The following is a 25338-nucleotide window of genomic DNA, read 5'->3' on the forward strand; positions in this document are numbered from 1 at the left end:
TTATTATGAGAATAATGAGGAATGTATACTAAGAGGCCATCCTCTGAAATCCCACTAGGAATTTTGGTCCAGCTATAGATTAGGTAACAATTGTGTAGGAGACTGAGAACTTTAAAACTGGTTGTTTTATTTCCAAGTTAGTAGTTGTCTGCAGCCACTTTTGCCAACATTATGAGATGGCAAACTTGTTACATTCTATATACCACCCTCTTTCATCCTACTTTCCTGCTTATTGTTACAATCCAATGTTAGGAGATTCTTTTCTCCTTGGACCAGAAGATGGCCACTTCTGTCCTAATCCCCGGAGCCAACTGTGGGAGGTATCTGTCCCTCTGCACACCCTTTTACCATAGGAAGGGTGGTTCATCTGATGAGAATTGTTCCTTACATGAACAAATTACTACTCACACACACCATACTGACTTCTCTAGTCTCATTTTTCGTGTTCTGATAGTTAGGTTCCTAATTTTGCAAGATCAATACCCCTAGATAGGGCCCAGAGCCTACCTTTTAAAGACAGACACACACACATACACAAGGACAGGTGACTTAACTGGGGACTTATTCATGTGTAAGGCTGACCTGTGGTCCTTGTTCATGTAGCTGGTTAGTTATGACTTGATCTGTACATAATCAAGTTCTAGATTTAGGTGAGTAGGAGAAGATAAAGCACACTTGGGCCTCTGCTTAAAGTTGTGTTTTCCAGCGCAGTTTACAGAAGTTCTGTGTTTAGTCTGCAACTGGCTAATGGTTCTTGCAGATAGACTAAAAATTCTGAACAGGAAGAGTTACATGGTGGAATTAAAGCACATTGAACCCCTAACAGTTTAAATTTTTTAAAATTTATTTTATTTTATTTTTTTACAGAGAGGAAGAGAGGGATAGAGAGTTAGAAACATTGATGAGAATAATCAATCAGCTGTCTCTTGCACACCCCCTACTGGGAATGTGCCCGCAACCAAGGTATATGCCCTTGACCGGAATTGAACCCGGGACCTTTCATTCCGCAGGCCGACGCTCTACCCACTGAGCCAAACCCGTTTCAGCAACAGTTTACATTATATATAGGGTTTTTTGTTTGTTTGTTTTTATCTTTCAAATCCTTTTTGAAATATTGGCAACATGTGAACAACTGTCAGTTACCAAAGCCCCAGGCCTAAATCAGTCTCTAGTGAACCACTACAATACCCTGAGGAAAAAGGGTAGTATGCTGTATCACCTCATTTTCCTTTGCTTATTTAGCATACATATAAGGTACTGTCTATATTTTCCTGGGTTAATGAGATTCAAATTAGGCACTATGTATGTGAAATACTTGGAAACTTGTGTTTACAGAAACATAAAGTTTATATATTTTGAGGGATGATACTATTTGAAGTCAAAAGTCTAATCTTTAAGGATAAGTAGATCATCTTTAAAATGTTTTGCAGCAGCATGATGACCTACATTTTTTGCTACATTTTTAAATACAGTGCATTATGCTAAGTGGAATAAGTCAGAGAAAGGCATACCATATGATTTCACTTGTATGTGGAATCTAAACAACAAAATGGAAACACTCATAAAGAATACATTGATGGTTACCAGAGGGATTGGAGGGGTGGGTAAAAAGGTGATGGGATTAAGATATACTAATTGGTAGGTGCAGGGATGTAAATTACAGCCAGATGAATACTTGAATATGGAGGGGACCACTTTTTAAAGTACACTATTGTTTAACCACTATGCTGTACACCTGAAATTAATATACAGAATACTAAATGTAAACTGTAATTTTTATCCATCCCCCCCCCGAAAAAAATTCTTATTTATGGATTAAATTCATGTTAACCACTAACATTGGATATTTTCGTATTGGCAAGTCTGAAATTATATATAATAATATTAAATCTTTTATTGAATTCAACCAGAAATAACGTTTTTACAATAAGATTAATACACAAGTGAAAATGATTCTACAACATAACTGGACAAACTTTGTAAATTTGAAAAGTGAATAACATATGCAATTCTCATTTTATCAACTGACTTTGGCCAACAAATGAAAAATATAACATTCATTTTGATCATTTCCTGTGGGATCCCTGTAGTGTACTTCAAATAATAAAGAATATAGCTGACTACAGACTAACAAAGAGATATATAGAAGAAGCGCTGATTAAAATGATGATTGCCCCAAATGGTGGAAGGAGCATTTTGCCAGAGGATGCAGAGTGATGGGTTTTGGGACGTGGAGCTGGAGCTGGCACTGGCGCTGGTGCTGGAGCTGGAGCTGTTAACAAGAACACATGGTCACTGACACTTGGCATCAAGTTCATCTACCTATTCCATATGTCCTGAATATAAACAATTCAAGTTGAGTTAGAAACTAACTTGAAATACTTCCAACCAGGAACAATTTTCAAATAAATATCACTCATTACAGATTTCAGGCTATATTTTCATATATAGGGAGGGGCAAAAGTAGGTTTACAGTTGTACATATGGAATAATACCATAATAGGTATATAGACAAGATAATTTTTATTCAAATTCTCTAGAATTAGCTATTTTCCATTTTCATTTTTTGTATACATAGGCAGGGGTAGGTTAATTTTGTTTCTTTTCTATTTCAAGTAAAATATATTTTATATGCATATACTCACAGCCACCAATATACAACTGAATATCGCTGCATTTTTAAATACTAAGCCCTGCAAGCTCATTAAAAAAAATTTCCCCTCATACATACAGCTTTCTGCTTTGGAGAAAACTGCTTCCCGGTCATCTAAACTAGAGGAGAGAAACAGTGGAGTCCACCCATCTCAGGATCTGTTTGATACTACCCTTAACTCACATCCCTGACTTCTGGCTGTGTTCTGGCTTAGACTGTACAAGGGAGGATTGACTAGAAGCATCCAAATGGAATCACCACTCAGGATTTATAAGTGAGGCCAAGAAACAGTAAATTTTATAAAAGCTTTCAACTCATTTTGTCAATTTACTTGCCATAATTACAGACATGCAGTTACATGTACACAGATGGGGAAGTGGGCTGGCAGATGAATTCTTGCATTACTTTGTTACTATAGAGCAGTGCTTCTCAAGGGGCAGTACTGCCCTCTAAGAGACAGTTGGAAATTTGGGTATATATTTTTTTAATGTTTTAATTTATTTCAGAGAGGAAGAGAGAGAGGGATAAAAATGATGAATTATTGATTTGCCTCCTGCATGCCCCCTACTGGGGACCAAACCTGAAACACAGGCATATGCCCTGACTGGAATCGAACCATGACCTCCTGGTTCATGGGTAGACTCTGTCAGGGTATTTATTGATTGTCACAAGGATAGGGTAGAAGGGCTAGTTTTGCACCATGAAAAATCGACCTACACAAATTTCAAATGCACTGCTAGACATATACATTAGTTAAAAACCTATATATATTATAATTAAAAACCTAATCGTTAAAAAAACAGAATTTAAAGTCAATTTTATATATAAAATAATTTTAGTTTTCATAAACAGTTCTATCCGGGACCCACTGTATTCACTGTCATTTTTTTATAGTCACATAGAGTAGTTTCAGTCTTCTCTTAAATCCAAATTTATTTGCATAAGGGAATATAATCATCTGCATTATGTCTTCTAATATAATCTAGGCATTTACATATAAAAGTGCATATAATTTGTTATAAATTATAGTTAGGATATAATTTTTTTTAATGGGAAAAGGTAGGTCTTATCTATGAATCTTATTTCAGGATAGTATAAGGGCTTTATAAGATATTTTTCAGAAAATGGGAGAATTGGGTTGACAGGATTGAGAACAACTGCTCCAAACAGTAGATTACACAAAGCAAATGACTGCTCAAGAAACTTCAAGGTGGCCCGCCATATACACAAACATTTGGACATGACATCATATTGTTTGGATGCCTTAAATTCTTGAAACTGTCCCTTCCAGAAAAAAAATTTTTTTTCTCACTTTTTCTGTATTGCAGATTAAACATTTATCAGCTAAGGAAATGAGATATTTCTTACTAGGTTTATTGATGTCTTCTTGACTTTTATATTCTAAAATACAAACATTTGAGTTAATTGCATTGTAAACCTATTTATCCAGAGAGAGAAAGCTAATTAAATGATTAAGCAAACTTGCTTATTCCTGGGAATGGGCCGCAGGAGCGGGGTATTAGGTTTAGAGGTATGTGTGAGCCTGGGGGAAGGGTTTAATTGTTACTTACACTCTGGATTTTTTAATTATTTTTAACCAAGGAAGTGTTGCCATTAAAAGAATATTTAAAATTTTAATTTAAAAAAGTGCTTTTTTAATATACTGAATTTAGATTCCCAAATTCAAAATTAATACTATATGTAATTCATTGTACAAATGCTTTAGTATATTGCCACCTTTATTTCACAGTCCTAGAAGGTAAGTATAGTTTTCCATGTTATACAGATGTTCCTCAAAACAAAATCAGAGGTAATCAGTGGTAGTAATTTCAAAGCCTCTGATTTCAAAGCCTCCGCTCCTCTTTACTGTGCTATACTACCTCTAAATGTGTGCCTAGCACTTAAGTATTAACATTGCCATATTTTGAAAACTTTGAAGCCAAATGCCAATTCTAAAAGCCCAGGATAGAGTATTTTTTATAACAAATCTGGGTGAAAGACAAGTGTTGTGTGACAGAAAGTGAACAAAACTTGAAAAGTTTGAGTCCTGGTTGTCTCTACCCTTTAACAGGTTCCTTAACCTTCCAATATTTCGGGTCCTCATCTCTGAAATGGCAAAAACAGTATTTATCTTAGATTAAATGAGATTCAGTGTAAATGTTTTCACAAAAAAAGCATGCACTACACACAGCTTTCCAGGAGAAGGCACAATACAAAACAGTCCCTGCAAACCTATTCGTTGTAGACTCATGTCAGAAGCTGTTCAACTCAGGTGTTCTCCCCAGACTCCTTGAGATTAACCTAACTCCGTGGTCTGCAAACTGCGGCTCTCAAACCACATGTGGCTCTTTGGCCCCTTGAGTGTGGCTCTTCCACAAAATACCAGGGCCTGGGTGAGTCTATTTTGAAGAAGTGGCGTTAGAAGAAGTTTTAAAAATTTGCCTCTCAAATTTCAATTGTTGTACTGTTGATATTTGGCTCTGTTGACTAATGACTTTGCCGACCACTGACCTAACTAAATGCTTACAGTAAAGGAATCAGAACCCCTTTGCTTCACTCCCAATAAGATATTTACTATTAGGTTTTTATCTGGTTTTACCACTTTTATTCCTAAATGAGCGAAAAGAGTTTCAGATAATAATACAGACAGCTACCATTTACTACTATTTAAAACTATTCATTTGCCAGTATTTTGTCTCATTAGGACTTTAGTCAATCCTGCGAGACAGAAGTTTTCTTCACTGTACAGATTGTGGCAAGAGAGGTGCAGAAAAGTGAACTTAATACAAAGTTACCTAGAAGAGACTTCCGGTCCAGATGGCAGCATAGGTAATAAACACAGTGTTTGAATCCTCCCACAACCACATCAAAAATTACGAGGAAACTACAGAACAACCATTATTCAGAACCACCTGAAATCTGGCTGAATGGAAGTCCTACAACTAGGAAATTAAAGAAGAAGCCACTTTGAAACTGATCGGAGGAGTGGAGATGTGGAAAAGGCTGGTCCCACAACCACATGTGGCAGATAAAAATTGGGAGGGTTATCTCTGGGCCTCTGTTTGTACTTTAGGTAATTAAGTATGAATATGCTGGTTCTGTACACTGCATGAAGTTTCCACGGCAATATTAGGCAAGGCAGAGCATTGTGTAGATGGATACAATTCAGTGAATGCCAAAAATCTATTTTTTAAAAAATTCCTTAATGGATAGGGACTTACACCCTGAGATTTTGTTTTTTACAGTCCTTTCAGATATCCCCATAAGATAAACATGACAAGTGTTAGCCAGTTTTGACAATTCTGAGGCACAGAGAAGTGTTATTACTGTCCACAGCTCTCTGGTTAAATGTTATGCCCATTTATGTTATTCTTGTCTCAGGAAAAATTAAGTTTGGAGCCTTTTTTATTTTTGCCTTCCCTGTAAGCCTACATTCTGAAGCCCTTCTCAGAAACCTGACAGGAGTCACTATTCATTTTCTCTGGCCACAGAAACTCAAGGCCCCTTAATGGTCTTGCCCTTAGTTACAGCCTCATACATTTTAAATACGCATGAAATGGTTATGTCTTAATGGTAGGTTAAATCTTCCATGGTAAATATACTGGGAAAACATACTTAAAAAACGGCAAGTCTGAGGGAATGTGCACTTGGTCATAAGAGACGTGGGGCCTTCTCTCACTTACTGACCCTGTGGAAAGCGCTGTGGTTTCCCTGCGTGCCCAATGCTGACAGTTAGGTCACCCCCCACAGCCAAATCGGCACATTCCTCTGGCGATCCTGCCATTGCTTACCCGGTAATGGAAAAGGTTCTGAAATTTTCACTGTTAAATGAAAAAGAAACTTGCAGTTTGCTCCAGTGAGTACAATTTCCACACTTTTGTTCAATGAGATATAAGTGTCAAAGATCTCACTGCACTGAGTTCCTGGCTTTTTATTTTTTTAAAGTTCTGCCTACATAAACCCTCACTGTGCAAAGCCACACTAAGCTTAGAGGAGCCTTCTGCCATGGCACCTCACTGAGTCTATCTCTATGAAAAAAGAGTACTGTGTTACCTGGCGATCCTAGATGCTGAAATGTTAGCCAAAAGCTACCAATCAGCTTTTGGGTGAAGTTGAAGTTTCTCTTGAGTAACGTTAGCTGTAGAACCTAGGTGCTAGGCTGCATGCATCAAGGTCCCTGCTGCCTTGCCCTTCGGCACTACCCCCCCCCCCCCAAGGGAGCTAAGATTCCTGCTCCAGGAACAGGGATAAAGGTACTTTCTGACTGACAGATAGCTGTAAAAGAAATATTAATGAATAACAATAGTCTCATGACAATAGTCTCTATAATGCCAAGGGGAATTCTTTTCAGCTCATACTTGGGCCCAGAGAGTGAAATCTGTCTTACCAGGCATTTGGATGGGTTCATGGCTCTTCATACCTAAAAACAGAAATGAGTATTGGTTACTGTTAATCAATTATCTTGCATTGTCCATGCTTCCTTTTTTCTATACATCCGCCATCTCCAGCCCTTTAAAAAAGGGGAAATAGTAACAACAAAAACACCTTTAAATGGCTCTTCATTCTCTAACTGGACAAAGCCCAAACTCCTTAAGTTGAACTACAAGAACTTCATGATCTGACCCATAGGACTCCAACCTATCTTCATCAGGCAGTCCTAGTACATAAGCTTTAAAATGAAATGGTACTAGGTGTAAGACTCTTCTTGGTTTGTTTCTATTGTCATCATAGTTATTAGCTCTGATTGCTCAGCCTTCTTCATCCCTCTGACCTTTAACTCCTTATTTATGTGAAGAAAATCCTTACCTAGCAGGTTTGTATAAGTGATGATTAAAGGAGACATATTATGGAAGTGCTTAATACACTGCATGAAACATAATAAGCACTCAATAAATGGAGTCCCTCTGTTCTGGCTTAACTCGTTTCTCAGACTCTCCGAGTCCCAGGAGTCCTTGTGTCTGCTCCTACCCTTGTACCTAGCCTCAAAAAGTAAGTAAAAAGTTTACCTACCAGGTGAGACAGTGGACTCCCGGCTTTTCATTCCTAAAGATGAACATAGAACTATTTAGTGGAAATGCACTTAGCTTGAAAGTTAATTAAACTTATATTTACATGGCTATTTGTATAGTGGAAAGCTCTAAAACATTTGCGAGATGGCAGGGGACAGAGTAAAGGAGAGAAGATTTAACCCACTGGAGTCTGACTGACTTCTGGTCAGAATAATGGCTAGTAAAACCAGGATCTCTCCCAGATTAAGCTCCTACTGTTGTTATTGTTGTTTTAGATTCAGGCCTAAGACTTCCAACCTACATTTTTCATGATGTATTTTTAAAAAATAAAATGTATTGATTATATAAGTCATACATTATAATTACAGATCATTTAGAAAATATTAAAAATTACTCTAATCCTAAACCTCAGAGTTACTCATTCTTAACATTTTTTGGCATATTTCCTTTCAATCTCTTTGCTATGCATACATTCCCCATTTCCAGCCCTTTAAAAACATATATTTTTAGCATATTTTCCAGTGTTATTGAGATGTAACTGACACACAGCACTGTATAAGTTTAAGGTAACATTATGATTTAACTTACATATATTGTGCAATCATTACCACAATAAGTTTAACATCTGTCTTACAGAAAAAGATCAGATACAAAAAGAGAAATTTTTTTTCCTTGTGGTAAGAACTTTTAGGATCCACTCGCTTAGGAACTGTCAAATACAGGAATTGTATATTGCATCCCCAGTCCTTATTTATCCTATAACTGGAAATTTTTACTTTTTCACATTTTTTAATAAAACTGATACTAGATTCTACATGCCACTTTATATCCAACTAGAGGCTGCACAAAAATTCATGCAAGAGTAGGCCTTCCTTCCCCCTGCTGCCGGCACTGGCTTCCCTCCAGCACCCGAGACCTGGGCTGTTCCCTCCAGCCACTGGCCGGCAGGCGCCCAGGACCTGGGCTTCGCTCTGGCCCCGCTTCATCTGGAAGGATGTCCGGAATGAAGCCCAGAAGAACATCCGTCTAATTAGCATGTTACCCTTTTATTATTATAGATTTTTATTTGCCACTGTATATAAGCACTATTTCATATTCTTAAAATATTTCTAAGTTTAGTGTTTCATAATATGGGTGTAATTGTATTTAATATTACCCACCTATTGGACCCTAAGGTTGTTTATAAATTTTGACTACCATAACACTATGTAAATATTTTTGTTCACATTTTATACACAAATCTTATGATGATTTCCTTGGGACAAATATCTAAAAGTGTTATAACTAGATTAAAAAGTATGAACATTTTTAAAGCTAGTAATACATATTATCAAACTGTCTTCCAGAAAAGTCCTAATTTATAATCTCACCAGTAATTTATGAAAATATCCCTATCTCAGCATTCTTGAGATTTGAATACAATCACTTAAATAATGCCATTTTTAATGCCCCAGCCCAACATCCTAGGTCCTAAGAGTTTGTGGAATACTAGTCACAACTTCCTCGATCCATGTAACTGCTAGCACAAAGCAGAAAATAATGTTTTCAACTACTTCTTCAACTTCTTTACTGGGATGATCTATTAGATAAAAGACATAAAAAGAGCTGCTGTGTCATCTTTATAAAGAAGTCTATCCGGCCGAAACCGGTTTGGCTCAATGGATAGAGCGTCGGCTTGGGCACTGAAGGGACCTGGGTTCGATTCCGGTCAAGGGCATGTACCTTGGTTGCGGGCATATCCCCAGTGGGGGGTGTGCAAGAGGCAACTGGTCAATGTTTCTTTCTCATCGACGTTTCTAGCTCTCTATCTCTGTCCCTTCCTCTCTGTAAAAAATCAATAAAATATATTAAAAAAAAAAAAAGAAGAAGAAGTCTATCCAAAAAACTCAGGAAGTTCTCTGATACACCAAACTATAATAGTAAGCTAAACTAGTTCTCTTCCTACTGTCCCTTACCATGCCATGCTCATTATCTCCCATGTAAAACCCAGAGTTTATGAAAATATCTTACCAGGGTCTTCAAGCTTCTGTTTCTTATCACCTAAGTTACAAAAAGACTTTTCATTTTAATGACAGAATAAAATCATTGGAAGTTACTGTAGTTATAACAAAACTATTTTCGGGTATTATGGCCATAAAGAACCATTTGGTAAATCCAGTAAATTAATGCTATTAAATTTAAGTGTTAATCAGAATCTAAATGCACCTTGGCTAATTGGACTGGAACCTTCCTCTGGCACCTCAAGAAAAACCATCACAACTGGACGGTGCAGCTCAGTGGTTGAGCCCAGACCCATGAACCAGGAGGTCAGGGTTCAATTCCTGGTCAGGGCACATGCCCAGGTTGTGAGCTCAATCCCCACTAAGGAGCATGCAGGAGGCAGCTGATTGATGATTCTCTCTCACTGATGTTTCTATTTCTCTCTCTCTGCCTCCCTCTCTTTGAAATCAATAAAAATATATTTTTTTAAAAAGGAAAATCCAGGGGGATCTCAATGAGCTAGACAAATGTCTGTCTGGAAGAGTTAGCTAAGGTCTCTGTGAAGTGATCGTAAAATTTGGCTGTAATATGGGCTAATAAGTGTTGCCAAGCAAGTCCTCAGAAATATGATATGCTTCACATCAGTAAAGGAAATTATTTTCCAAAACATCAAGTAAATTGCATACCTAAGGGAAGGCCAGATACCTTTTTCTCTTCAATAAAGAAAATCTTATGGTAACTATATGGGCCAAACACATAATAAGAAACTTAAATGAACAGAAGTGATTTGGGCTACTAAACTCAGGGGAGAAAAATATCTAATCACCTAGATATTTAGTCAAATTATACCAAACATTAGCATATTTGAAAGGTGCAAATGACTGACTTTCCTACTTTCAGCTAAATGGTATCAGATTAATCTCAATGACTGAATACAGACATTCAGATCTCTCAAGACTGACTTCAGGTCTCACCAACTTTATCCCCTAGAATGTTTCCATATTGTTCAGTTCTCCAGATTGCCAACCCTCTCATGTATAGAGAGGCAAATTTCCCCAGAATAGAGTCTGTCTCCTCCCTCTCCCCCACTTATAGCTAACAAGTTATTCCTTCATATCTGCAAAATACTCTTTTTCTTCAGCTAAGAATTGAATTTGTTAAATAAGAAAGAGCTACTAAATATCCATATAAGGATTATTTTTAAACATGAGAGCATACTTACCAGGGCTGGGAACATAGATGGGTAGAGAATATTCTGAAATACAAACATGTTTTCATTATATAATACTATGCTCAGACATTAATGTCAGGTTTATTAATGATAAAAATCTGAGTTGGCTTACATTTTAAGATACATACAAAATATGGGTGAGATGAGAAATATAAAAATTTTAGTCTCAAAAACAAATGGATGAGGATTGATTTTAATTACATGAAAAAGAATTAATAGAAAAACTAGCTAGAAAGATAGCTAAAAATGTACCCGGATTTTCAAACTTTTTAATAAAGAAATTTTTAAAAAATTCTACTTAATGCATGCATCAACCCAGGATATTTTCTGCAACTGATTCAAATCTGTTGGGCCTATCGGATAATGCTATTCTTTAACACTCTTAGAATTCCTGTTTACCTTCCCAAAGCTTTCCCATGATCCTCTAAGGAGGATTATATTTTGTTACATCCTCCTATCTTTCCCTGAGGAAGCTGAGACAGACTGTATTACCATTCTGACCCTCCAGGCTCTCACCTTGAGCTATAGCCACTTTATTCCTTCATTAGTATCCCAAAAGTTATTTCCTAAAATATCAAAACATAGGGTTATAAGCCTAGCTCTGTCAAGTAGGGGCATTGAGGAGTCCTTACACTCACACTCCTGTAAGGATAAACTAGGGTGAGAGTGGAATGGTACTACATGCCCGAGATAAATGCAGTGTTTGAAAGAACAGCCACAGGCAAGGCTATGGGTGCGGATAGGGAAGGGATGCACCCAGCAGAGTCTCCTGGGCCCTCCACTGCTAAAACTTAGTAGCAGTAGCACAATTTTGCCTTGAGAAATGAATGATGGCTGGCAACATGACAATGTGGTCAGATGGCTCTGACCTGTACCTGTGAGAAAGAACACTGATATAATTCCCATTATAGAGATAATACTTTAAAGCATATCTTACCTGTGTTCTCAACACAATTTGCCATTTTTAGTCCTGAAACATAAAGATAAAGTTTTATTAGTTAGACACAATTTACCCTGCAGAGCCACTGGTGTATGGCTATTAGTAATTAATCTTTCAGCTCCTAGTCTATCAGACCCATAACTTAGTGGGATGCATACTGTAGAACAATTACATATTGATATTCAAATTATAGCCATCAAATAGCAGTATGATCTTTGATAAAACATCTAACATTTCTGGAATTCATCTTCTTTATCTGGTTCTTTTTGTGGGAGATTGCTTCAAATGACTTCCAAAGGCCCATTCAAAGCTAACACTTAATGATTCCATTCTATGATTAGTCTGTAAAAGTTAGGAGAAAATTTAAGTATTTTTTTAACTAATCCTCTCTTCAGATATTAAATGTCCTCAACAGCAGCCGAAACCGGTTTGGCTCAGTGGTAGAGCATCAGTCTGTGGACTGAAAGGTCCCGGGTTCGATTCTGGTCAAGGGCATGTACCTTAGTTGCGGGCACATCCCCGGTAGGGAGTGTGCAGGAGGCAGCTGGTCAATGTTTCTCTCTCATTGATGTTTTTAACTATCTCTCTCCCTTCCTCTCTGTAAAAAAAAAAAAAAAAAAAATCAATAAAAAAAAAGAATATTTATGAATGTACTCATCAGCAAACCTATCCTTTTACTGTGACAGTTCCTATCCACTGGAGAAAAAGAACTTCAGTCAGAGCTTCAAGATCTTTGAATATATGAACAAAGATTCTTCACATGCATATGGAGAAACCAATTTGGTCTGCTCCTGAACACTGATCTGTATGTAAGGAGATACACAGTTTTTGGAGAGCAGGAACATGGCATCTAATAGTATACTTTTATACCTTCTTGCCAGTGATGCCTTGCAAAAATCATCAGTGCAGCAGTGATTCCTCTGAGACTTGACATAAAGGGGAATCTGCAGGCCTGCCCAACAGCAGTTAAGGCAAGAAGATCAGTGAGAGGGTGCTTAGATTTGATGCCAGCGTGAGCCATGGAGGGTTTCCCAGAATGTCACAATTAGGTCTAGATGTCCTATGGTCTCTTCCCCATGGCTGGCTACTGGCTAAATCACTGATCTAATCAAATTCAGTTATCTGTGGAGAAACCTCTCAGTCTAAGATGGGGACATTTCCTTGAGTCCTGGTTTCACTATGAGATGTCAAATCCTGCTCCACTTGTGGAGGTTGAGCCAAGACTCCAGGTGACTTGCTGACCCAGAAATTAGTCAGATTTGTTAGAATCTGATGGTGCCCTGAGGCTAAACTCGGGTGTCTGGCTAGACTAGCAATTTAAAAAACAGTTCGACAATTACAAAATGTTGCCTCAGCAGAAGATGAGTGGGTGCAAGCCTTATGAAGAGGCTTAGTTGAGGATTAGGTAAAAGTGAGGGAAATTGTGGATGACAAAGCTACAGATATGATAGATTTGGTCTGGGGACTCAAAAGCCTTTGTCTTTTGACTGTAGCACAAATTAGAACATGTTTCTCAAAGGGTAGTCTTCCAATCACATTCTTCAGAATCAGTTGAGTGCTTATTAAAATTGAAAACTGCAGGACTCTACCCAAGACTACTGATATTGAACTTCTGGTGGTGGCACCTTATAATCTGCTTTTTTTCTTTTTTAATATATTTTATTGATTTTTTTACAGAGAGGAAAGGAGAGAAAGAGCTAGAAACGTCGATGAGAGAGAAACATCGACCAGCTGCCTCTTGCACACCCCCTACTAGGGATGTGCCCGCAACCCACGTACATGCCCCTGACCGGAATTGAACCTGGGAACTTTCAGTCCGCAGACCGATGCTCTATCCACTGAGCCAAACTGGTTTCAGCATAATCTGCATTTTAAACAAGCACTCCAAGTGATTTTTATGCAGGCAAGGAGAACATCTACGTTTATGTACACTCATGTGCCAACACCACTGTCCTAGCTATATGATCAGGCCACTGAGACACTCAGGATTGAATTACTAAAGATAAAGCCAATGCAGGCCTCTCTATGGAAATAAATGCACTAAATACAAGTCTTGAACTCAATCTTTATGTTGCACACAAATATGCCCATATGAAGTGATTCCTTATAAAGAAAAGCCTCTGGAGACCAACAAAGCAAATCAAGCATGTGCCTCCATTCTCTATAACCTACCACACAATAAGAGAATCATTATAAAGGACTAGGACTTCAAATGAAAATTTCTACCAGCCTCCCCAATGAAGATCTCTACAGGACTGACAGGTCTGGCTATCTTCAGCTATTAACAAGTTGCCTACAATCTTGCTAACCTCTGCCTTGACTGAGTTCCCAAACACCAACAAATTAGGAGCTGGAGAATGAAAGGAATTGGAGGAAGAATATATTCCTCTCCTTTTGCATGGGTGTGCTTGCTCTGACTGATGTGGGTAGATATTCATAAAATACCAACTTTTACTTCAGTACATGAATATATATATTTCATATGACCACAGTAAACAGACTGATCATATTACTTAAAAAAAAACACACCAGTATATGCAACTGGTAGCTGATTTTGCTTCCAGTGGTTCTATAGCTACTCTCTTCTGTCTGCAGAAGTCACCACGAGAACTCATCATTATGAAAAGGACAGCTGATTTGAATCATCCCCTAGGGGAGGTGACAGATTATAATGGGTTGGGATTGTGGCTCCCCAAATCCTGTCTCCTAATATTCACACCCTTATGCAATCTCTCCTCTTGAGATGTCACTTCCATGATTGCAAAAGACTGACTTGCTGGCACTGTTTCCTGCTTTCTCTTGTTCACTCTGGGGAAGCAAGCTGCGTCGTGTTTAAAGATAAAGAATGCAGCCCAATTACACAGCTAACACTCCACCTTTACCAATTTTCTAGAACAGTATAGAACAGTGGTTGCCAACTGGTGGTCCAAGGACCACTGGTGTTCCGTGTGGTATGAAAGGTTGGTGATCGCTGGTATAGAAAATTAACCTGTAATGATTCTCATTCTCCTATGAGGAAGAATAAAGGTTTTTGTTACCACAATTCACTCCTATAATTTTGAATGAATACCAAGTTTAGTATCTTTCACCACCAGGAATTGTATTATCTAGTGGGACTTCGGTATTCTCTCCACTTCCTAACCAACAGAACTATTATTATTTTTTTTTAGCTAATTAGTTTCTGTAAGGCCCACAACACATTTTTATCTTGGAAATCATAAGCAAGTTCAGAACAGTAGCACAGGATTGTGTTAGCATAAATTTAGTATGATATAACTTTTTAATCCCTTTTTAGAAATGTCTTTTTTCATCCAAAATTACTGTTAGTCACAATGGAACAAGGTTCTGATTATATCTTCCTGGCTTATTTCTAAGAAAGCTCTGGTGTCCTAGCTGGTTTGGCTCTGTGGTTAGAGTGTTGGCCTGCGGATTGAAGGGTCTTGGGTTCAATTCCGGTCAAGGGCACAAACCTCTGTTGCACTCTCCATCCCCCGCCCTGGGTCGGGGTGCGTGCAGGAGGCAATCAGCCCAATGTAAATGTCTCTCTTACATCGATGTTTCTCTTTCTCTCTCTCTCTCCTTCTCTCTCACTTGCTCGCTCGCTCCCTCCCTGCCTCTCCTTCCCTTTCCCCTTCCTTCTTTCCTTTCCACTCTCTCTAAAAACCAATGGAAAAAACATCCTTGGGTGAGGATTATTAACAAACTAACAAAAGTTCTGGTTATTGTTCTTCATGGTGTTTCAAAAATCCTAGCTTCAATGATCTAGATTTGAGCCTAGGTTCCCATTAGTTATCTCTAGATGGCAGCAGAAGACATTGGTTAGACTTCAGTTTGGAATTAAATCAACACAATCAAGTGCATGGTCTGACTTTGTCAGAGCTCTCCAAATAGTACATGTGAGACTCCACAAAGATCTCCCTTTGTGGCTGGTTTGAACATTAACCTGCTGTGTAGCCTCTGTTTGATCTTGTGGGCTGGCTCACAGAGGTGTGCTTTCCACTTTCCCGTTCTCACGTGGTGCCCACAACCCACTAGCCCATGCAGGTTTAAGCTCCTCCTCATTCTGAATCCACCCAATGGTTCCACCCTTCTTATTCATCATAATCCCATTCACAAACATGGATTCTGTGGGCTGTTAATCAACCACATACCAGTGATTTATTTGGCCTGTAGCTACTGCAGTCAGGATTTCTGTAGAACCAATTCCTCTACAAATGGCATGTGGCTAAATGCATCAGGTGCACCAACATGGCATTGTTTTGACAGACCAGAAGCAACTGGATTTCCAGCTGCGATGTGCTAGTAAAGTTGAACAAGTTCTGCAGTGGGGATTAGGGAGTCCTGATTTGTAGTATTTGCTGATTTCTATGGTATAACTCTCAACCATGGCCAATTTCAAGCTACTGTGATATAGGAACTGGGAAGACATACATGCCCACAATCAGTTCCATAAACTGGTATGAGCTGTCTTCAACCTACTTGGTTTTTGGTTAGGTCTAATGTAGGGTTGATAAGGAGAATGAGTATCTTTCCTCTCTATACAAATTTACTCACTCCAATCATCACTGCCCCTCCAGGTGAACAATTAGTCTCATTTACTTGCAACTAAGGGCCAGGACTAGGGTGAGGCAAATGAGGTGCCAAGTGCAAACTCTAAGAGATGCTCACTTTTAGGGTCATGCAAATGCAGATGCTGCAAGTGTACAACCCCGAAACTGAGGATCTCCTTAAATTTTGTGTCCCAAGTACCTCAATGGCTACATAGCTTCTGCCATTCATTGTAAGTGAATCAGCCCTCTAACCAGGCATGATGTTTCATTGGCACTTCCCCACCCTGTTCTTTTTTATCTCATATACCTTGGTCACATGGAGTCAAATCTAAATGTCCATCCCACTTCTGAGGTCCTACTGCAATACTCATTCTGCATGACCAGCAGCCGTGGTTTTGGGTTCAGAAAATAATCACACTCATAAGACCCCAAAAGGCCATCACCTCACCAGATTTGCAGAAGAATGCAAGGCAGGGAACATGGCATACTATTTAGCAATGGACATCATTATATAGATCTCTTCAATGCAAGTCCTTACAGAAGTCCAGGGCTATTAGCCCCCAGAATGATGCTCAGTTACAAGGAAACAAGAGTACACAAATGGGTGCAGGAACTATCCTAACTTAGTAGCCTCATGCCACATATCTGTCACAGAAGAGAGTATCTCTTATATCAGCCTATGAGTGTACTTAGCAAGAACACAGCAAGAAGAACACCTAGGTATGTCACAATACATTCAGGAATGCCCAATACTATAACTTTCCCCAAAGTATTTACAGTTCATTCATAATCCAAGCAGATAAGATTATGTTTACAATTAGGCAGTTTACCATTAGTCATTTCCACCTTTAATAGATTTCAGAGAAAAGGTGCTAGAAGATCAACTGGAGGCCATTTTCATAGAAAAAAGTAGAAAGAATTTTGTTAACCCTTTACTCACATACACCAAGGCACAAAATCATAAAATTTCAGAATGTTATGGATATAGAAAACATCACAAAACTTTTCAGAGAAAAAAAGTAGGTCTCATTCAGATTTAGTACTCAGAATGGCTTCATACTTTTTTATCGCAGCACAAGAAACTAGAAGCCAGTGGAGGAAGATCTTTAAAATTCCTAGGAAAACAATTTCTGAAACAGAAATACCAATCTATACATACTATTATTCAAGCCTAAAGATATATTTTTCAGACATGCAGTCTTAAAACATTTGCCTCAATGTACTTTTTCTCAGAAAAATTTCAGAGAACCATTACCCCATCAAACAAATAAGGATTCAAGGAAGAGGAAGAAATCCAAGACACCTATGGATTCTTCATAGGGGAGAAGCAAAAGAAAATCTCAGAATAGTAGTAAAGAGAGATGTCAGGATATTCAACAAGCCTAGAGAGCACAGCATACAGCAGGATGATGGGGGAATACAGAAGTATAACCAGAAAAGAAAAAGAGATAGTATCTGAATGTATTAAGAGGAGACTTATATTTCTAAGGATTTGGAGGTAAACTATTGGTAGTATATAAAAAACTAAGGAAATAAACAAAAAAAATCATACTACTAATAATCCTAGGGTAAAAGAGGTAATTAAAAAGGTACCAGTCTTTACTACACATGGAGAATGGAAAAAAGGAAATGCACAAATACTGAGGGTGGTGATTACCAGAAACTTAGTTTATTGACCTACCAGCTATTTCTAATTCCTTTTCCCTTACCTCCCTGGAGTATAGAGACTGGAAATGCTAATTACCCCCTTTCCATGCTTTTCTTATTGTTATGAATGACCAAGTGGCTGTTACAGTCAATGATAATTAGAAATCTAAGCGTTTCTAGGAAAATGTTTACATTCCTGATTAAATAGGCAGATTTGGCTGCCATTCTTCTTCTCAGTCATTTTGTCTTGAACATGAATTGATGTCTACAGTTACAACATACTGCAAATATGAATCAACAAACCAACATGCTCAGATTGGTGGGACAGAAAGAATCTATGTTACTGATGAAATAGTTGAGACACTGTACCAACTCTGGACAGCCTACTCTAGGCTTATTAAAAGAGAGCTATCAGATAGGTTCTCTGTTAAAGATGAATGCAATAAAGAATTCCTAACTAATTATGGAATATGAGAGCTAAATATTCATTGAATTAAACAGATAAAAATCAAGAGTTAACATGCTGAAGCATTTTATTTACTTAGAACCATGACAATAAGTACCTGAAAGAGTAGCTAAAAAACAAACAACAACAAAAAATGGAGGCCACAAGGAGTGGCGAATGGGAATGGGAATGGGTGGGAAGGGGGCTGCTACTTTTCAGTGTAAGCCTTATAGTATTTTGGCCCAGGTACTTCTCTGTTGTGGGGGGTTGTTCAATGCAGTTTAATAGTGTCCTTGGACTCTACTCAGTAGATACTAGTAGCAACTAGGGATAGTATAACAACTAAAAATGTTTCCAGCCTTTGCCAAATGATCCTGAAGGGCAAACTGCTCCTGTTTGAAAACGATGGCCTCATAGTACTATTTTTTTTTAAACTTTCAATAATATTGCAAATGTATTACTTTGATAAAACTAATTTTGGGGGAAGGTGGGAGGTTGAAACTAACAGTATGAAAAGAGCTAGACTAGAGGCCACCAATGTCATTTCTTCTTTCAAACACCTCTCAATTTCCTTCCTAATCTCTCCCTGGTCCTAAGAATGCTTCTCCTCCCCTCCGAGACAAGCACAGACAGAACAGAGATACATACCTCCTAGAAATGCACACTCATAATGGCTGCAGGTCTTATTTGTGCTTCGAAGGATAAGATTATTGCTAGTCCCATCCTGTGACACATGAAAAATCTCATTCAGAGGTATTATAATGATTCTTCCACTTTCGTTTTCTTTATCAAAAAATTTTCCAATGGCAACCCCAAAGCATGTATGAATGGTTAACAGAATGTGTTCGTCACTTGCTGCTTGAGGTTTGGTTGAATGTGCCAAGGTGAAATGGCCAAATCTGGCTTGGTTTAGCCCTCCGAAGGTAAATGAAGTACCCTGGATTGTGCTATACACCACATCTTTGTAGCTATCCTCACAATGTCTTCTCAGCAATTGCAGGGCTTTGGTCAGGTAAAAATGAAAAGCTTTGAATTGGAAGCCATAGATATAATCTTTTCGAGATTGGCCAGCCATCTTCACAGCTTTATTGAACAGATGGTAAAAGGAAGTTTGCTCTTGAGCTTCAGAAATATATGCCATCAGGGCTATTCCATGGTTATCCTTAAAAGTCATGGGGAGAGAGAGCTGAGTCTTCTGAGCTTCCCATTTGGTTTTTGCATTTTCCCACACATCCTCAAAGAGCTGATGGCTTGCTTTTTCTTCCTTGAGCAGTTGGGGAACAAATTTGAATTCCATCCTCTCAGTACATTTCTGGTATTCATCATCAAATGCATTATCTGCCATGTCTAACATATCAGCCTTTACCTTCAAAAGAAAAGAAAATTAATATTCTTGAAACAAGATATTTGGTGTGTCTTTTTCTCTCACACTACTACCTCCACACTCTCATACCCTGCCAAGACTCTCTCCCTTGCTTACAACCAAATTTGGATTTTTTTTTCTTAAAAAAAATTTTTTTTTATTGATTTCAGAAAGAAAGGGAGAGGGGGAGAGATAGAGAAATTGGCTGCCTCCTGCACACTCCCTATTGGGAATCAAGCTCACAACCTGGACATGTGCCCTGACTGGGAATTGAGCTTTGATCTCCTGGTTCATAAGTCAACACTTAACCACTGAGCCATACTGGCTGGGCTGGATATGTTTTTTATGTAGAAAGTATATCCTATTGCTATTGATAATTTTTCTCAGCTATGCCCTATTTGTGTGAAAGAGTAAATGTTAGTGGGTAAGATATGGGTATGATTATACCTGTAACTCATTTATTTGAACCTTGTGGTATATAGGAAAAACCATTGAGTATAAAGTTGAAGAAATTGGTGGCAATCTTGGCTTTGAAAATATACTTAGCCAGATTTCCTCAATTCCTCAAAACTGTTGAGTGAATATAAAATTATAATGCATAATAAATACATAATAGTAATATCACCCTCTTATTTTTTTAGGACATTCCCTTGTCCATGTGATTTGGATAGGACTGATTCTGTATACCTTCAGCCCCAGTAATAAGCAATAAATCAGGCTTAAAAACCAGAGCACTCTTTCTTTTTCTACAATCACAAACTCTAATGATAATATTGACTTGGGAAAGCCCATAGTTATCTTTTTAGTTCCATGGAAAATCCTATCTCTAAATAAAACCAAGAACGAAGCCCCAATAACATTATTTAGGCCCTGGGTCTAGCTATCTGAAGGCTGTATTTTATCTTAGTCATAAGAAGCAACAAATGCCTATTTGCTTTGAGCATGTTTGCATTGTTTCTGCTATGTATAAATGAAAAAGGCCCAATCCACCTTTAAGTGATACATATGAGAAACAGGATGGTGTAATGTAATTAACACTAGCTTAGGGTCAGAAAGGTGTGGGTTCAAATTCCATTTCTGTTACTAACTAGGTACTAATTAAGTATGGGAAAGTTATTTGACATTTCTGAGCTTCAATCTTTTCATATAAACATGAGGCTAATGTAAGGAAACATGCGTTAATTGGAATTCTGTTGTAAGGATTAAATGATATAATGAATAAATGCAAAGTCTTAGCTCCATGCCTGGCACATGTCAAGCCTTCAACAAACTGTGATTATTTTTATTTCATTATAGAAATATATTTATTATTGTGTAAATTATTCAAGGATAGGATCTGTACTATATTTCTCTTTTGAAGTCCAAGCATCTATACATTGAAGTGAATTATATAAAACCCTGCACTCTGACCTACTGATCATAAAATAGGATGAACAAATCTGCCCAGGGATACCATTTAAGGGTTTCTACAAATTAAAAGATAATGCCCTCCACATCATTCTCTCTTTCCACTATTCTATACTACTTCTATGGCACACTGGTTGCATAAGCTATACTCTCAGTTGGAGACCTTAGTTAGAGACTTTATAGACACAGATTGAGTAACTTGTCTAGAACTGAAATTTGAACCTGAGCAATCTAGTTCCAGAGTTTGTCCCCTTAATTAAAATGTTATTTCCAGTGATGAAGACCATTGGAATTTAGCACTTCTAAAAGGGTTTAATTTGTTCTCATAAAAACCCATATGAAAGGTTGGGAGGACAATTCATAACACCATTTTACAAATGAAGCAATTATACTGGCATCAGAAACTAATTTTTCTTGATTACCTGCCACAGAATATTCTTCTGTGAAAAACCCCTGTACTCCTGGGTCTGTAGGTCAGTTTCTTGAAGTGGGAATTTGAGCTTCAGGAGACTAATTCCCTGCTGTCTCCTAGCCAAGAAATTCACTTTCCTCTGCAGCACAGAATGTACCAGAGGATATCCTGGGCACCAATGACTGTTTTAAGACTTCAACATATTACAAGACATCATACCCTGAAACTACCACCTCCTACACTCCTCCATATCACATCCAAGTTGATCCAATTTGTTCCTGTCTGCTCTATGCCTCTAACCAGTCTCCACCAGTCTAATTTTAGGCATCAAGTCTTTCTGGACCAAGGCCACAGTTGATCCAATTTGTTCCTGTCTGCTCTATGCCTCTAACCAGACTCCACCAGTCTCCACCAGTCTAATTTTAGGCATCAAGTCTTTCTGGACCAAGGCCACAGTTGATTGTGTGTTCTGTACAGCGAGTGCCTGGAACAGTGAAAAAGTTCACAAATGCCGCCATTGTTCAGGGACCAGGGGATGGACATTAAAGGTACAGATACAAAAGGCTAGGTGAACACACTGGTTATATATTATCTTCCTCTGATTTATCCATTGAAACAAAGGCCAATGCTGGTGAAATTAAATTACCAAAAATTTATTACAAAAATGTAGAAATGATCTAAATGTTCAGAAAAGAAATTATGCGTAGAAATGCGTAGAAAAACACTTTAAACTTTTGTTGCAAAAGAATATTAAAAATGTAAACAAAAATCAGTGAAATACTACTTCATATAATTTAGGGTGGCTATTTTAATAAGAAAAAAAGAATTTAAGTGTTGGCAAGGATGTAGAAAAATTAAAGCCTCATATACTGCTGATGGGAATGTAAGAAGCAGCCATTATGGAAAACAGTTAAACAGTTCCTCAAAATGTTACACATACAGTTACCATCTGACCCAGCAATGCTATTCCTAGGTATATACCCAAGATAATTAAAAATATATGTTCACAAAAAAACATATACATGAAAGTTCATAGCAGCAGTACTCATGCATAAGAACAAAAAGTGGGAACAACCCAAATATCCATAAATTGATTCATGGATAAACAGAATGTGAATAATCATACAATGGAATATTATTCAGCTATGAAATGAAGTACTAATATATGCTACAACATAGATGAACCTTAAAAACTTTATGCTCAATGAAAGAGGCCATACAAAAGGACAGACATTGCTTGATTCCATTCAGATGAAATGTACACAATGTCCAGAATAGGCACATCCATAGTCACAGAGAGCAGACAGGTGGGATAGCCAGGGGATGCAGGGAAGCAGGAACTGGAGCTGAATGCTAATAGCTATAGGGCTTCTTTTTAGGTTGATGAGATGATCTATATTGAGACTGTAGTGAAACTATGCACAACACGGTGAATCTACAAAAACCACTGAATTGTGAATTGTTATATGTAAAGTATATCTCAGTTAAAAATCATACTACAGTACAGGCAACAGAATATATAATCATTATATAGAAAATGTATCAGAATATTAAATTAAAAATAGAGAAATTTTAAGAATTCAAGATTTTTTTAAGGAGGTACCTCAAGTCAATGGACAAATAATCAGTGGTGACATGACAGCTAACAATGTGAGGGGAGGGGTTATGTGAGATAACTGAGTCATATTTTACATAAAAATATGTTACAGAATGTGTAAGGATTCAACTTCAAAAAATAAAATAATAAAAGTTCTATCAGAAAAAAATAGTATGTGGTCAAAATAGTGAAAATGGTAATTATATAGTAGTTTAATAGAAAACATGTAACCAAATACTGCAGTGTCATCTTATTTGAAAAAAACCCCCACATATTTCCAGAATATTTGGTGACCCAGAGATACATTTATAGCACAGCATTTACTTAAAAAGGCAAAAAACATATGTACTGTGAACCCATTTTGTAAGTTAAACACAGAGAAAGAGAAGCCAAGAAGACTATATGTCAACAAATTAAATTTCCCCATTGAGTAGAGAGATTGTGGATGATTTTTACTCTCTCCTTTTTGCTTAATTTTAATTTTTTCAAACTTCTATAATTAACATATATAAAATGTATAAAATGAAAAGATGAAAACTTCTTGAAAAACTGATTTATCTATTCTCTCTGCTCTCATTTACATTATGAACCACACAGATGCCTTAGGTAATGTTACATCAAGAGTTTCTAGCTCAATGACCATGTACTTCCCATTTCCAACATTACCTGGAAGATATTCATTAGAATCATAGCTGACAGCAGCATGGTGACCATTTCAAAATTTCCTGTCTTCATTTTTCTCTTCTAAATTAAAATGAAGAAATTGTAAATTAATAGACTTAAAGAGACTTACTGAAGTAGAGCACTATACACTATATATATTTTCATTCTGGGTGGAAGTAGGTATCATGAAGGTCAGGAAGTGATTACCAATAAATTCCAATGGCTGGAAAGGCCTGGATTTTATCTGCTTGTCTAACACTCCCATTCTACAGGTGAGAAAACAAAAACTCAGAGAACTTCAGCAATTTGCTCAAGATTAAATCTATCCATTTCCATTCTCGTCTAGATATGTTGTCTCTCCCACCATAGTCACTGGTGCTCATGTTTTCTTGCCACATCTCTCCTCAGCATACTCAGAAAATTAACACTAACAAAAACAAAAACAAAAACGTTTCAAAATTGGTCTCCCAACTCCCAGTTTCTAAGAATTCTCCAGGAGTTAGAGACCATGTACATCATCCACTCTTCTTTCCTTGTTGCAAATCAAGACATGCCCATTTGGGTGTAATGGAGATGATGAAGCCAGTAATGGTACAAAGCAGATTATCCAAGGGTACCTCCTTCCCACTCAATATTCACATTCAAGAGAAGCCCATGGATAAAGTGTCTTGCATAACTTTTTAAAGGCAGGAATGAGAATAATAAGCAACTGGGTAGGCAGCAATTCTAATATGATTATACAACTCTGCTGGCTGAATGCCCAATATTCATCACAGTGTTTATGAGACTGAAAGGGGTAAGTAGGAGGGTAAGAGGCCCTAAGGGCTGAAGCTGTCCCAGAGTCAATAAATGATTCATTAAAGGTGGTCTACAGTTCCTTCCACATACTTACAATACAGTTAACATTACTGAAACTGAACTAAAATCTCTGTTTTATCATACCAATCACCATATTCTGGCATCTGAACATGGAATGAAAACACAGAGAAAAGAAGACAGTCTTCCCTTTGGGCCTAGGTCCCTGCCTTTATTTAGGAGCTCTTTGTTTTACTAAAGATATTAAAATATACTATCAAACATGCCACTTTTGTGTCAAACTTCCCTTTCCAAAAAAAATTCGGTCTGTAAAACTTGGCAAATAACTGTCACAAAGCACTGTGTGCCAAGAAAACTAGGAAACCAGGTTTTGTTTTGTTTTAATTCTTTTTTTTTTAAATATATTTTATTGATTTTGTACAGAGAGGAAGGGAGAGAGATAGAGAGTTAGAAACATCGATGAGAGAGAGAGTCATCAATCAGCTGCCTCTTTCACACCCCCTACTGGGGATATGCCCGCAACCAAGGTACATGCCCTTGACCGGGACCCCTCAGTCCCTAAGCCGACGCTCTATCCATTGAGCCAAACCGGTCCCAGCTTGTTTTAATTCTTCACTGTTGTAGT

At 37.6% G+C, this 25338-nt stretch overlaps 2 protein-coding genes across 4 annotated transcripts in view; one reads left to right on the forward strand and one right to left on the reverse strand.

Annotated features, from left to right (window-relative positions):
• The window catches only part of NUP54 (nucleoporin 54), a 30322-nt gene extending 23977 nt beyond the window's left edge, over positions 1 to 6345 (forward strand). The window contains exon 13 of the mRNA XM_084882783.1: positions 2734 to 6345. The gene's annotated coding sequence lies outside the window, so the exon portion shown is untranslated. The remainder of the gene's footprint in view (positions 1 to 2733) is intronic.
• Positions 858 to 25338, reverse strand: part of ART3 (ADP-ribosyltransferase 3 (inactive)) — an 88092-nt gene continuing 63611 nt past the window's right edge. For all 3 annotated transcript variants that reach the window (XM_084883723.1, XM_084883724.1, XM_084883722.1), the window contains exons 2-9: positions 23901 to 23978; positions 19104 to 19821; positions 11811 to 11843; positions 10865 to 10897; positions 9673 to 9702; positions 7664 to 7696; positions 7041 to 7073; positions 858 to 2272 (exon numbers count right to left, since the gene is read on the reverse strand). In XM_084883723.1, coding sequence (XP_084739849.1) covers positions 2121 to 2272; positions 7041 to 7073; positions 7664 to 7696; positions 9673 to 9702; positions 10865 to 10897; positions 11811 to 11843; positions 19104 to 19821; positions 23901 to 23969 — 1101 coding nt within the window. In that variant the 5' untranslated portion in view covers positions 23970 to 23978 and the 3' untranslated portion in view covers positions 858 to 2120. The remainder of the gene's footprint in view (positions 2273 to 7040; positions 7074 to 7663; positions 7697 to 9672; positions 9703 to 10864; positions 10898 to 11810; positions 11844 to 19103; positions 19822 to 23900; positions 23979 to 25338) is intronic.

The sequence above is a fragment of the Pipistrellus hanaki genome (assembly GCF_964339955.1).
Source record: "Pipistrellus hanaki genome assembly, chromosome: 1".
Taxonomy (NCBI): domain Eukaryota; kingdom Metazoa; phylum Chordata; class Mammalia; order Chiroptera; family Vespertilionidae; genus Pipistrellus; species Pipistrellus hanaki.